The sequence below is a fragment of the Uloborus diversus genome, chromosome 1, assembly GCF_026930045.1.
Source record: "Uloborus diversus isolate 005 chromosome 1, Udiv.v.3.1, whole genome shotgun sequence".
In the NCBI taxonomy this organism is placed as follows: Eukaryota; Metazoa; Arthropoda; class Arachnida; order Araneae; family Uloboridae; genus Uloborus; species Uloborus diversus.
The window spans coordinates 230,713,429-230,728,606 of record NC_072731.1 but is presented as its reverse complement, the minus strand read 5'-3'; the positions used below and the strand labels follow the sequence as shown (position 1 = coordinate 230,728,606).

General features: G+C 32.3%; 1 protein-coding gene across 2 annotated transcripts in view; it reads right to left on the bottom strand.

The window, feature by feature from the left end:
• Nucleotides 1-15,178, bottom strand: part of LOC129234205 (inactive rhomboid protein 1-like) — a 63,106-nt gene that overhangs the window by 32,572 nt on the left and 15,356 nt on the right. For both annotated transcript variants that reach the window (XM_054868127.1, XM_054868126.1), the window contains exons 4-8: nucleotides 12,361-12,481; nucleotides 10,771-11,016; nucleotides 5,317-5,451; nucleotides 3,315-3,475; nucleotides 3,108-3,192 (exon numbers count right to left, since the gene is read on the bottom strand). In XM_054868127.1, coding sequence (XP_054724102.1) covers nucleotides 3,108-3,192; nucleotides 3,315-3,475; nucleotides 5,317-5,451; nucleotides 10,771-11,016; nucleotides 12,361-12,481 — 748 coding nt within the window. The remainder of the gene's footprint in view (nucleotides 1-3,107; nucleotides 3,193-3,314; nucleotides 3,476-5,316; nucleotides 5,452-10,770; nucleotides 11,017-12,360; nucleotides 12,482-15,178) is intronic.

Below are 15,178 nucleotides of genomic sequence, written 5' to 3'. Positions count from 1 at the left end.
ATTTTCTTCTGATTTAGTGGAGAAAGGAAATCATCAGCAAAGTTAGTGCCTTAATTAGTAAAGCATACACAAATTCGAAAAACACGCATGAAGATTTCTCCAAACATGCCATTACAACCTACCATAAAAACTTCTGTCAACAGGTAGGGTTCTTTTTATCAGTAGCTGAAGGCAAGGTAGCAGGCTGCAGAAAACAGAGAAAAACTTTGATCCGTCATAGAAACGATTATTTTTTGTGGGAGGCAGGAATTTGCTTTAAGGGGAACTCATGACTTTTGTAAAGTGTTGAGAGAAAATCCTGATGTCTAAGATGGGACTTTTCAGGCTTTACTTCGATAGAGTTTCTGGCGGGGACTCGAGATCAAAGAAACATCTCGAATTCGGGCCAGAAAATGAGCAGTATACGAGTCCTTTGATACAAAATCAATTCATAAAAACTTGCGGAAAGTTGTTTCAAGAAATATTGTGAAGAGAGTAAATGCTGCTGCATGTTTTACCGTAATGGCAGATGAAACAACTGACGTTTCAAACATAGAACAAGTTTCTGTATGCATAAGATATTTAGATGAAGAGCAAAAGGGACTAAGAGAAGATTTTTTAGAGTCTGTGCCAACTACAGATATGAGTGGAAAGGGATTGGCCAAAACAATTGTAATATGAAATATCAAAGTGAAGCGGCAACTTTCTATTGAAACTTTTTTAATAAACTGCCTAAAGTTGATTCAGACCCCCAAGGAGAATATTCTAATACTAGTGCAATATGTGTCACCCTGGATATATCTTTAGCTCAAAAGCACGCCGAAAACAATGATGACATTTTTTATGAAAACGACATTGGATGTTTTTTAGAAAAAAATGCTGACGAGATTCAAAAAGAAAGATTACTGAAGAGTCCATGGACTACCCCTCCACAGTTTTCCTCTAACAACAAAACATAAGTTAAAATTTCAAAGGTCTTTACTGTCAAAACTTTCATGGTTAGTGTATTCCCAAAAACTTGAAGGAGCTTTGCGCAAAGTTTGCATTTTATTTTCTTCTAATTTAGTGGAGAAAGGAAATCATCAGCAAAGTTAGTGCCTTAATTAGTAAAGCATACACAAATTCGAAAAACACGCATGAAGATTTCTCCAAACATGCCATTACAACCTACCATAAAAACTTCTGTCAACAGGTAGGGTTCTTTTTATCAGTAGCTGAAGGCAAGGTAGCAGGCTGCAGAAAACAGAGAAAAACTTTGATCCGTCATAGAAACGATTATTTTTTGTGGGAGGCAGGAATTTGCTTTAAGGGGAACTCATGACTTTTGTAAAGTGTTGAGAGAAAATCCTGATGTCTAAGATGGGACTTTTCAGGCTTTACTTCGATACAGAGTTTCTGGCGGGGACTCGAGATCAAAGAAACATCTCGAATTCGTGCCAGAAAATGAGCAGTATACGAGTCCTTTGATACAAAATCAATTCATAAAAACTTGTGGAAAGTTGTTTCAAGAAATATTGTGAAGAGAGTAAATGCTGCTGCATGTTTTACCGTAATGGCAGATGAAACAACTGACGTTTCAAACATAGAACAAGTTTCTGTATGCATAAGATATTTAGATGAAGAGCAAAAGGGACTAAGAGAAGATTTTTTAGAGTCTGTGCCAACTACAGATATGAGTGGAAAGGGATTGGCCAAAACAATTGTTACTTCGTTAAAAAGTAACAATATAAACTGTGATTATTTAATTGGCCAGGGTTATGATGGTGCTGCTGCAATGAGTGGTTATTTGCACGGAGCTCAAGCCTATGTACAAAAAGAACATCTAATGACTCTATGTTCATTGTAGCGCTCATTCTTTTAATCTTGCTTTCAGCAACTCATCCACATTGCCTTTGATTCAAAATTTTTTAGGAGAGCTCTAATCAACAATAAATTTTTTGACTACTCTGCTCAACGTACTCAAGTATTGAAGGATGCACTAACTGAAATTCTCCCTGAATCAAAACATCAAACCTTGATGTCATTTTGTGCGACATGTTGGGTTTATAAACATGAAAGCATTATTCGATTCAAGGAGTTTTATCCACACTTGCTCTCGAAAATTTAGAAATTTCTACCAATGCTGATACTGCAAATCGTGCTTTTCAATTATGTTCCATTAGAAGTAATAAATTTATATTACCATTATTTGTCACAGAAAAAGTTTTTGCTTGTACTTTGCCACTATGTCAATCTCTACAAGAGGTCGAGGCAGATCTTTTTGAAGAATACGAATACGTAAATAGTCATACATGTTCTCAGTAATTTTCGTTCAAACGCAGATGATGAATTTAAAAGTTTATTTGAATCTGCTTCTTTAATGCAGATGCAAGATGGTTAAGTGATGGATTTTCCCAGAAAAACAAAGCAAATTCATAAAGATAGCATTCTTTTAACTTGTGAAGAACATTACAAAATAAATTTGTATATACCATTTATAGACCTGAGTGAGTCAAGGCTGGTTTTCAATAATGTACTACCTTCCACAAAGCTCCGAATGAAAGTTTTCAAACCCTCACTGAAATTATTTTCTGGTTACGGTCCTGTACATCTAGTCTATTTTTCCGTGAATGATGTATGAAAATTTGCATCATGTAAAGCCATAATGATGACATTTTGTAAACTGTGTTGATGAGTTTTCCAGTGAGGATTGTGCACAGGTCTGTTATTTAGGAAGGTCGGGGGGATTGATTGTAAATTGAAAAGTTCTCGTAATATTTGGTTTGCTTTCTCCATTTTCATGTGTGCCTGAATAGTCACATTACTCTAGCATGTGATCAGATAGGCAGTTGCAGAAAAGTTTTTGAAGAAGGTACATGTAGCAAGCAGAAAGCCTTCTCTCCAATATCATTTTTTTTTTTTTTTTTTTTTTTTGTGGGTTTAGCTCCATTTTATTTAATTTGCACAATATTAAGCAGGATTCATCCTTTTATACTCTGCATCATTTGATTAGGTACTTTCATGAATTGAATGACAATTGAAAACAACTTTAAGATTTGAATCTTATCAGAATTAGACATATAAGAATTCACATAATTTGTAAAAATGCATGTTATCAAAATCCAAATATTTCTTTTAAAACCAATTACTTTATTCCATATCCTTTTCATTCCAACATTAGAGCTAGGAAGTTCTGCTTGTGGAGAAGACTGCTGCCATGCTTGAGTGTTAGACCTGAAATTGTAAAAATTTCAATTACTAGAACATTTAAGTAACATTGTAAATGAAAGCGACTGCATGATCACATTTGCCAGAAACCAAGGAAAAGAATTTAAAAACTTAGTTGAAATACATACCTGCCAGAATCCACAGAATCAACTCCAGGTGAACCTTGTGAAGGTGGTAAGTACAACCTTTTTGCCAACAGTTTTTCATTTTGCATCTGAACTTCATTGGAGTTTGGAGGTTGCTGTTCAAAAAAGACATCGTCCACCAATTGATTAGCATCTGAAAATAACTATTAAGGAAAAGAAAACTTTAAAAACAATTCTCTAAAAATATAAATATCAATTGAAAAATTTATATGGTTGGAGAAACTTTTGAACACAGCAATTTACAATATGCAGTAATCTATCCACTACTTCAAAAAATATCTTTTCTTCTAATCTACCTCTAATTGAAACAAAAAACTGCAAGATAAGAAAAGTCTGAAAATTCTTTCCAGATTCAAAAACAAACTTAGACTTTAACATAGCACAAAAATCCTAGAGCATGCTTAGTCAACTCTGAATGCATAATTGAACCATTTTGGATTTGGCATCATTTTGTTTTATACAAGTTAATTGCTTTCTTTGCATTGAAAACAATATTCTGTTCCTTTTTCAAAGCTATCTTTGAAACAAACGCTTGTATGTTTGCAATATGCAACACTATCTGAAAACGGTTGGGAATTAGGGGTCAAGATTTGGAATTTTCCAAAGAGACTATTTTACTCAGGGCCTTAATTAGTGAAAATTTCTATGATTCACCTCAGTTTAAGTTTCTTCAAACCCAACAAAACTGTCTTCATCATAATAAGCAAGCATTATTGGAGCTATATAAAGAAATAATATTTCCAAGTTTATTGGCCGTGGTCGAAATGGAAAAGAAAACACAGACGTTTTATCAAGCTCTGCGGCTGACATCCTCAGTGGTTGAGTTAAAACAACTGATGAGCTGCTCCAGTCGCTGTGGTAATTAAGCAAACTGCTGGTGGGTGCGGGTTTCTGATTGGATGACGTTCTCAAACTGCTGGTGGGTGCCGGTTTCTGATTGGATGATGTTCTCCTCTGATTGGTGCTTGGACGGAAAGTGAAAAGGCATCGGATTCGAAATGGGAGCGGATGTCAGTTTGTTCAGGTACTGCCAACAGTCAGCAGTAGCTGAACAAAGCCAACAAAGAGTCCATGACATCAAATTTAAAGACACAGAAGTCCTGGCCGCAACATCCCATTACTATGCCTGACTTCATTGCGAAGCTATTGAAATCTTCAAACATCCGTTTCATTTCAACAGAAAACAAGCAAACTTCAATTTACCAAAAACATAACAGTCTGCCCTTAGATCTGCTCACCACGATGGTCCAAAACAGATTGATGTCCGCTCCCATTTCGAATCTGAAGCCACTCTCATTTTTCATCAGAGCACTAATCAGAGGAGAACACCATCCAATCAGAAACTGGCACCTATCAGCAGTTTGAGAACCCCATCCAATCAGGAACCGGCACCCACCAGCAGTTTGCTTAAATACCAGAGTGACTGGAGGAGTTTTCTTTTCCATTTCGACCACAGCCGAAAAGCTCGTAAATGTTATTTCTTCACACTGTCACCGGCCAGAAAGGCCTTAAGCAGTTTTCATTCTTGGAGCTGTTTGGTGTAGAGATTCTACTTTGGTACAGGGATGCAATCGGAGCAGATGTCCCATCCCTGCTTGCTTTCATGCTGAGCTTTGAATTTGTGCAAGTTAGAAAAACATTTCTGTTCTAATAAACTAATAAGTTTCTAGTAAAATTAATCACATGTAAAAAATTTGAGGTTTTGAAATGACATAAAAGTTTAAATATACAAAATGTTTCTTTTGGGTGCATACATGAAAATTTTGCTTCAAATGAATGAATCATGTGGAACAAAATGAAAAGAGAATTAAAGAGTACAAACTCAACATCTATTGTATATCTATGCAAAATTTAGATAAGTTCTATGGTAGACTGAAGATCATGAAATGACTAACACACCTAAATAAATTCTGTGCTCACAAACGGAAACAGCACAGGTACAAAAATACCATTAACTCTACTAAAATGCGAAAATGTTTAGTACCTGCTGTGATGGAAGCCCATTATCCTGCTGGTCATCATTAAATGCGCCATCTACATTTGTAGCTGCATAATTACTAGCTGCATGACTAGAACGAATTGGCCAAAACTGACGTGTTGAACATCTTCTTACTATTGTCTAAAAAGAAAAGACAAAATAAAAATTTCGTTCTCTTGTAAATGAAACATTTTGATTGGGAACAAAAAATAGTGTAAAAATTAGGGTGGAGTGAAAAAATGAATTTTTGATTTTTGGAAAAGGGGGGGGACGTTTCAAATACTGTGTATGAGGCTTAGTAACGAATCTGAAATGTTTCATTTTTATGACCTCATCTTGAGTCTGCGTATGACTTAAAATTTTAAAAATTTTGATTTTTTTACATTTTTCAATTTTTTATTTTCAAGTATTAAAAAAGAAAAAAATGATGACAGGTGATAAATATACAAAGAATTTTTTAAAAAACGTTTCAAATTATGGTTTCTGTCTGTGCATTTCATCCAAAGTTCATCAAGTTTCCTAAATGTTTATAATTTTTTTTTTTTTTTTTCAATATTTACTTAAACTGAATTCAACATTTTTTCTTAATTCTTTCGTTATTACCTCATAATGTGCAACTCTTTGGTAACTCATTTAAAACTGCCCAGGACTCACCACGAGAAGATGGTAGCAGTTCCTAGTCCCACCCGTGCGCTCCCTTCCTTCCAACTGATGAAAGCACACACTTACATTTCTTAGATTAGTCTTCAATAGTTAAATTGCTTCTCTGTGTCGTAGATTGACCAGATATTTCTATCAAACAGCTTTGTTTTTACTAAGCTTAATCTTTTCTTGTGGTTACAGAGTAATTTAGAAGAGACTCTTTGACAGCTCTTTCAACCGCTTGAGTGAGTGATGGATGGAAGCTCAAAAAGAGTGCATTCGGAAATGATATTTAAAGCCTCAGCTTCCAGCAAGCTCTGTAAATCCTATGTTGTCAAATTATGTGTAAAAGGTGACTCTGTAACTTACACACCATGCCAAGAAATAATATCAATGTATTCCGAAGCTCTGAAATCAGTTTTTGGGATCTGAAACATTCTCACTTGTTTGCTGGTTTGTTTTCTAGATCGAACGTTGATAATGCAACTTAAAGCTAGTTTCGTTATCTAATCTCTCTTATGAACTAACATGGATAACAGTATGTTTTCAGGATGAGCAAAATATGCATTGTTTTGGATGGATTTGAATACAATTTTCTGATTTTCCACAGAGAGATAAGTGCAACTCTTGACTGTCTCCTACAAGTTCGTATCTCCATTAGTAACTTTTTGGATTGTACTTAATCCTGAACCAGCCATCAGGAGTATACAGTCGCCCTTCACTACTTTGCAGTTCGACTTTCGCGGCATCAATACATCGCGGTATTTTTTCTTCAAATATAGTAATTAGCTTTTTTTATGCGCTCGTGTAAACTGCTTCCTACATAAGAATAACAAAGTATGTCTTTTAAGTAAGGTAAGCTCTTCTGAGGGCTGTAGTTGTACTAGTTGAGGGAGTGGCGGTATAAAATCGTCGAAGAAAGAGTTGGGAATCGCTATCTCATTTTAATCGTTAAACACTAACTGAAAAGTATAAATCACTGTATTATTACATCTGTAATTGTAAATGGTGTTCAACAATGTACTAGATTTTTAAGTTGTATACGTAATACCTTAAATGAGGATAAATGTAGAGGAAGAACAAGGGCATATACGGTCACTAACCTGGCAATTAGTTCATCATCAAACAAGTTGAGCTATTTTCATAGATTAGTAGTAGTGTGTACGAACTGCATATGTGTGTGTAGTTTATTTCCCAATAAGTAACAATGTGATACTTATTACGTCTAACATATCTTATTTTCTAATATTTTGTGCAATTTTTTAAGTAATGCAAATGCAATGGTGGCTACATTTCATGTCTAGGGGGCTCTACCTATGTTAAAAACCTATTTAAATCATCTCAAGTAAGTTTTACGCGCTCCAATTAGGAAAATATATGGTTTATAAATACAGAATCCTACTTCGTGGAAATTCAGTTATTGCGGTGAAGTCTGGAACAAACTAACCGAAATAAACGAGGGTTGACTGTACACTTTTACAATGAAAGTAGGGATATCTTTTAAAGTTTCAGTTGGAGTAGTAGTGCTTACATACAGTCTTAAAATTCTGTTTGCTGTAGTCAACCATCTGGCAAGGGAAAGCTTTCCTGGACTTCTGTTTCCTAATTCTTGGGACATTTTCCTAGTTGAAACTGCCTTGCACACATCATAAAGATACTGTTGGTTCAGTACTCAATAATTTTTATTGCCAGGATTGATCTGATTAATAACAAACTCTATGGGGTCAAACTGAACTGATTTCAAAGTATGGCATGCTCTTAAACTTCGACCAACAGGAACAAAAATCCTTTTGGTCCTCCAGTAGGTCCATTCACTTTTCTACAAATGCTGCAAACAGGGGCAGAAGTGGTCAACTTTTAATACATAGGACATTTTCCACGAAAAACATAGGACAAATGTAGGACACGTTTTATGAATAATACTGATATGAAAAAATAAACACTACATAGTATATATAATCTAGATATTCTTGCATAAATTATTATCAATGATTTTAATTAATCATACTGCATACAGTTAAAAAACCCAAATAAAAGTTATAACTTTTACTTAGAATGAGTCTGCAGTTCTTGATTGAATAGCTTCAGAGAAAAAAAAAGTTTATAGATACATATGTATTTACGTTTAAGGCCATTTCCTATGCCTTGACTGCCTACATTAACCAGACTGTGCAAAATCAATTTTTTCTCTAAGTTTCACTATTTTTTTTTTTTGGAAGGTACATGAACCTTTTCTTTTGCCTCTGATTGTTATGCATCTCTGCAAGAATTTCCCATTTCTTTATGAATTTTGTATTTAATGATAAATCATGATAAAATGGAACTCTTTCCTTGGTAATGCATGCATAATTTATTGATTTCCCAATTGCAGTACCTTAATTAACCTTAAAACTCTTAATTTAGAGTCAATGCTTTGAGATGATCCTTCTTATGTCAGTATCTTTTTGTTTTGCGAGAAAAACCTCTTTCAACTGATGCTACATCTTATAAAAGGTGCTAAAGACTTTCACTACTAAAAAACTTAAGTATTTGCATCTAGAAAGCTGATCAATTTTTATCATTACGAAGTATTTTTCCAAAGTGAATTAATTTACATCCAAGTAACATTCAATCCGCATTCCTCAAAATTTTTAACAAGATGGTGATGTATCAATGGAAGGATCCTGTAAAAATTTTATTTCTTTTTTTAAATTTCTGAAAAGTCTTTTTTTCAATAACAAATTCTGCTAAAAATATAGTGTTGAAATAACGTAAAATTCTGATTTTAGTAAGAAGTTTAAATTTTGAATCCAGGCAGGGTTAATTTATCTTTTTTTTTTTGCATAATTACCTGCATTCAAATATTTTAAATATAACTTTTTTTTTAACATTAATAGCGGCTGAATCTTCCCACGTTTTGTTGTTAGTGGAAATTCATTGGCAAAGTGCTTTGTCAATAGTTTGGAGAGCTTGTCATAAAATATAGATCATTGAAGCTTTCTCTTAAAACAAAATGAAAATTTTGTCAAAAATACTCTACAAAATTTAAAGAGACAGGTGCTGGCAGAGATTTCACATTTTTTTTTTTTTTTTATAAACAAGCATCTTGTTTTTAAGCAGTCTTTGCAGCAAAGGAAGTTCATTTGATTGCAATTGGCATAGGACCCACTGCAGAGGTCCACCAAGTTTTTCTTCCAGTTTCCTAATTACACCTTTCTATTTTCCTGTGTTTGTATTGCATCCATCATAAACAATGCAAACAATTTCAGACATTGTGAGGTTGTTTTCTAAAAAGTATGCTAATATAGAATTTTTAATGTCAATGACTTTCCCAGACAACAGTACTATGTAATCAATAAACTATGATTCAGGCCCCTCTTTTCGAGAAATGTGGTCTTCTTTAATAGTTGTTCTGTGCATTTTGCCATCTTCTGTCTTGTTAAAACGCAGGGTGTCATCAAGTCTTTTATCAATGTATATTGTTTGTATATTACAGGACTCCAAGCTTGTCTGCTGTTGACAACTTCATGTTGGTCCAATACGGTGAAAATATCGGACATTTCGAGAGATTTGATCAACTTTGGGCGTAACACGCAAACTGTAACTATAATCTAAAATGGTTAAAAGAACTTTTTGGGATATTTTAAGCCTTGTTCTGCTATTTAATAACCACCCATCATCATTTTTTTTATTTCTAATACTTGAAAAATATTTTAAAAAAACTAAAAAAACATCAAAAATTTCAAAATTTTAAATGAAATGCGCAGATTTAAGATGACGTCCTAAAAATGAAATATTTTACAGATTTGCTATTAAACCTCATACACAGTAATTGATTAGTACCATTTGAGAAAATCAAAAATTCATTTTTTTTTTCACTCCACCCTAATAAACATGGCAAAAAAGGAAAAAGGAAAGAGGGGTATGCTTGATCGGAAAATATGCATCAAAAATGCATCTTTTTTTCACTTGTAAGGTGATTTTTATTTCAAAAAACTGAACCATTATAATTAACAAACAAGATACAAATAATCTGTATTGAAAACAAAAATAAGAATATGAAGCAGAAATTCAGACATAATGGGTTTAAAGCATTGTTTATATACGATACTATTTAACATTATAAAATAAATAAGCTACAGGAATTTATTACTAGCTTTTTTCTGTGTTTTGTTTCCTATCCTTTTTTTTAATTCAATTTCTTGAATCTAATTATCAGTTGAAAAGAAATATTAGGTTTCATTTTTTTCCCTAAGTTCAATCATTAGATATACACTACTTTCTTAGTATACTTACAACTAATAAAACATTTCTAGTGACCAATTTTAATTACCCAAGATCAGTAAGGTTTTAAATATGCCATATTACTGAAAATTCAAGTAATATAAATACATATCAGCTATCTGAAAACACATGAACAAATCATAAACCAATTTATGAGCAGAGTTTAGTATCCCAGCAGCAGAAACTGTGACGAGCATCTCCAAAAACTTGCAGAATTCTGCACATTAATTTCTTAAGAGGGAGAGAAAAAAGACTGACATTTTTTAAAGAGAAAAGAACAAATTTCCAGCTAATAAAGATTCATACAGTGTTTTCTGTTTTATAATCTACAAGGTGCATCTACTCGTGTAAGCACCTTCTTTTTAAGCATTTCTCAGGGCCAATTAAGATTTTACAGTTAATTTAATGATTCATCTTGACGACTATTTTTCAACTTTTAAACTGATTGCTGAAAAACAATTCTGCTACCGGTTTTTGTACATAATAATAACTGAGTCTAGGCAAAGTATACTGAAATATGAAGGCAACAGAAATGTAAATCCAAAACTAACATACCGTTGAAATTAGCCCAAGGCCATCGACAATAATCCTATATGCAGAATCTTTTCTTCTATGTTTTTGAAACAACTGTGAATTATGAGATGTTGCACTTTCAGTCCTCCGAGGTCTATCAATGGTGTCTGTTGCTACAGCAGGTTGTAGTCTTGAAGCAGACGCTGGTTGATGTTCAGACAAAGTATGCGTCTGCTGAGGCACAGCAGGATAGCTACTAACATCTTCAAGATTTTGCGAATCTTCATCCTAAAAACAAAATATTTTTTGTTATTTAATCTAAATGACAATACTTTAAAAATACTATCACATGTCATAATTGCTACAATGGGCGTTGAAGACTATGAAATTATTCTACAAATGAAAATTTGTCTATATTCTAAAAATGTTGCTTATTATTTTAAAAAGTTAGTTGTGCAGCAGTAGTTTGATAGATACATTTTTTTAGGAGACTGTTAATGAAACAAAAAAGAAAAAACAAGGTAAATTTTTCTATTTAAGTTTTCAAGTAAACTGAATTCAAGATTAAGAGACTAATTCAATAACAAAGAACTTTTTTAGCTTAGCTATGTGCAGTTGCAAATATCATCATATCAAAATTATTTAAACTGGAACATTCCAATGTGCATCAAAAATCAATTTTTGGTGAGTGATGATCTATTTAGCTGCAGCTTAATGATCTGTTTACTCAGATTTAACTTCAGAGCACTGTTTCAGAAATTAATTTCACTTTCAAAATAGCATCGGAAAAAAAATAAAATAAAGCTCCAAATTTAATTTTCTCATTGTATGACAGTTTGGACTGTGTACAGCATTGTTAGAAAAAGCATGAGATTTTTAACTTTTAAAAGAAAATATTTGACATTGTTTTAAACTACAGAAGAAAAGTGCTTTCTTCACTGGAATGATGCTGAGTAAGCAACATTAAAATGAAGGTGGGGTTAAAAAACTGACAAATAAAAATTTACTTAAATGCCTGGTCACCTCTGAAAAATTTAACGCCCTGGGGTTGAAGTAGGTTGTTTTAGACCGTGCTTCTAAAAAGGTGGGTTGGATGCACCGAATACTTGGTAGCAATTCGGTTCCATTAAATCATTTAATATTTGAAGACCAAATAGTAAACAAATTTAAGGATTTGACAATTGTGAAAGTTAAGGTATAGCACCATAATACAAATTTAATTCAAATTGTTACTTACTAATATTGTCATTTAAATATGAAACAGTAACTCATAATATTAAGTGTTCATAATACGCCCAGTCAATTTCTATCTGTTAAAATTAAATAAGCAGCTTAAAAGAAAACAATTATCATTTTAAACATTTTAAAAGGTGATTAATATTATATGATGGATATAAACTTTTGCAGTATTTTTATTTCTAAAGTTTCACAGCATATGATATATCAAAAATAAATTCTTGACATTAATCATTGTTATTAAAATTTAATAATGATAAATTATGTATATTTGGTATTCTTCCAGATATTTGGATAGAATTTTAACTGAATATTTAGTATTCTGCAAACTATGGTATTTATTGCATTTCTTGTTCAAATTTTGAAAAATATTTTACATTTTGAGAGCTTACTCACCTTCATTTCACCCCATTTCTTACTCAGTAATCTTCGTCTTCTTTCTGCCCATCGTTGATAACTGTTATGCTCCGTTTCTTCATCAAGACCAAAAAAAGATGCTGTGCTTTTCGCAACATACCTATGACATTGATTAAACATTTCAATGCATTAATAACATGGTAAAAGCAATACACAATACAAAAGTTTTATGTTAAACTAAAAAAACAAACTGAAGTCAGTGAATATAAATTTTAAAATGTAATGAAATGAAAATCTTATGAATCGGAAATTCGCAGACAACTATTCTAAGACTGCAGTAATGACACAAGAATCTCTTGAGAGCAAGAAAAGATAATAAAATATAATTAAATTCTTTACAGTACATCATCTTCAGTGTGTGTCTAGAAACTTTTGATAGGGTCTTAAGAATATTTTAAACTATTTTCATAAATCAGTGATAACTTTTTTATATTATTCATGGAGTAAAAAATTAATAAATGAAATATAGCCAATGAACCGTGACGTGCGAGACAAAAAGCTTAAATTTCTTCAACATTTTGCCATATCTCTTAATATTTTAATTAAACAGGGGTAAGATTTTTTTAAAATCTTTACATTTGATACAAAGATACTCCTGACACAGTTATATTTTTGTTAAACAATTTTGCTTTTTAAAATTTAATTTATTTGTATGCATCATGTCCGGGACATCCTAAGTCAACCTCTTGTAACTTGCTTCCGAATTAGTAATACTTTTGCTCTATTAATATATTAATGTTAAAATAAATTGTAGATTTTGAGAGCAAAGGTTCGAATGTAAAGAAAACATACCTTATTTGTTGAGAAACAACAGTTTAAACCAATGAAAAAAATTATGTATTGGGCCATTCCATGAAAAAGTAGTCACATTGTCCCACACGTGACGGTTGATATATTTCATTAAAAATTAATTTATTAAAAAAGCAATGACGAAATCTTTTTCTTAAAGAATCACACATTTGTTTGTAATGAGTGAAGCAATAAAACTTTTATCAATTCCCTTTTAAATTATTATTTTTAATGAAATATATGAGGCGTCACATGCATGACAAATTATAGTTTTCTGTGGAATGGCCCATTATTTAAAATACAGAAATGTGGAGAAACTATTTGCCTATTACAGCAATACAAAGAGATTATTTAAGCATTTAAGTAAATTAATTTTATGCTGATAAATGCTATCAATTTCGTGAAGGCTTTCTTTTAGGTTAATCAAGGCCCTAAACAGATTTATATTTCTTCTATGTCAAAGAAAAAGAGATTAGACCAGAAATTTTTACTTGCACAACTTTGAAAAACAAGGTTAGGGTAATGGTACTATTGAATTTATGGAACTCCATTTTTATCTTTATGATAAATGCTAATTAGTGAAAATGTCATTAATTTGTATTTTCATTACATGGTTTTGATTATTAAATTGAATTAATTTATTAGATTTTACTCATATGAATGAACTAAAAACTTAAATGTGAATTCAAATTGTATCTTTTTGTATGAACTAAAGGCAACATAATTTTAATGTTCTTTTTTACAATTAAAATTACAAATTCAAACCAAACTCACTGAAAAGTTTGCATAAATATAAAGGGTGTTTTGTTTTAACCTGCAAGACCTCTATTTTTGAAACCGTTACTCCTAGATGCATACTTCCAATTGTAAAAATGTTAGAAATCAGATGCAGTGCTAAAATATTGAAAATTTGAAGTAAAAATAAAAATAAGTAAAAAAAAATTATCTTTTTATACAGGCCCCTAATCTATATTTAGGGAAATAATCTCCATTGAAAAACAACTCCAAAGTTTGAAATTAGTTCGACCAATATTCATAGAGATATGAAACGCAGCGTTTTGTGACTTACACCTCTTTACACTTGCCGTCAATAACACCTTTTAAGGGAAAATATAGCAGTTAACAAGTGCTTAAAATTATATGTGCAGAGGTGTGGTTTTTCAAATTGTTTGAGGTTTTGCAGTGCATTTTTATGTATCACAGCATAAAATTTGCATGAATTTTTGAATAGCAATGAAAAATATAACAACAGTAAAACCTGTAAAGTTGACCACCCTTGTAAGTTGACCACCTGTCTAAGGTGATCGCTATTTTCAGGCACAGAATTAGATCTTAGCATATAATTCAATCTCTATAAGTTGGCCACCTGCTAAAGTTGACCACTACAATAGTGCACCGCATGTGGTCAACTTACACAGGTTCCACTGTACCTTGTTCTTTTACTTTGACAACATGTCATTCTTCTGAAAGAGCAATAAGTTCCAATCTTAACTTCTCTATGGTCCCTTAAAATTTTTAACTGGAATATCTCCTTGAGTTTTGGTCGCACAAATGCCAAGTTTTTTGTGTCAGTAATAGTTTTCAATGGAGATTATTTCTCTAAATATATGTTAGGAGACCTAGCAAGGGTGCCCATATGCAAAATTTTAAGGGGGGTCTCAAAAATTTTCCCCATAGTTTAGCAGGATATTTTCCCCATTGAAACCGATTTCAGTACATATTAGCGATATTAAAATTTGACATTCTTAATAACTTTTTCATTAATGGCTGGAAAAGTAATTTTAATACATTTTTGCAAAGAAAAAAGCACTAAAAGCAAGGAAGTTCTCATTTCTAAGGGGAGGCTTGAGTCCCCCTTGCCCCTCTATATGGGCGCCCTTGAGACCTAGGGCACATATGAAAACTTAAATTTTGTATTTTTTTTTACTCATTTTTATTTTTGCTTCAAACATTTAATATCTTAACTCCGCATCTGATTTAGAAGATTTTTGCAGTTGGAAGTATGCAT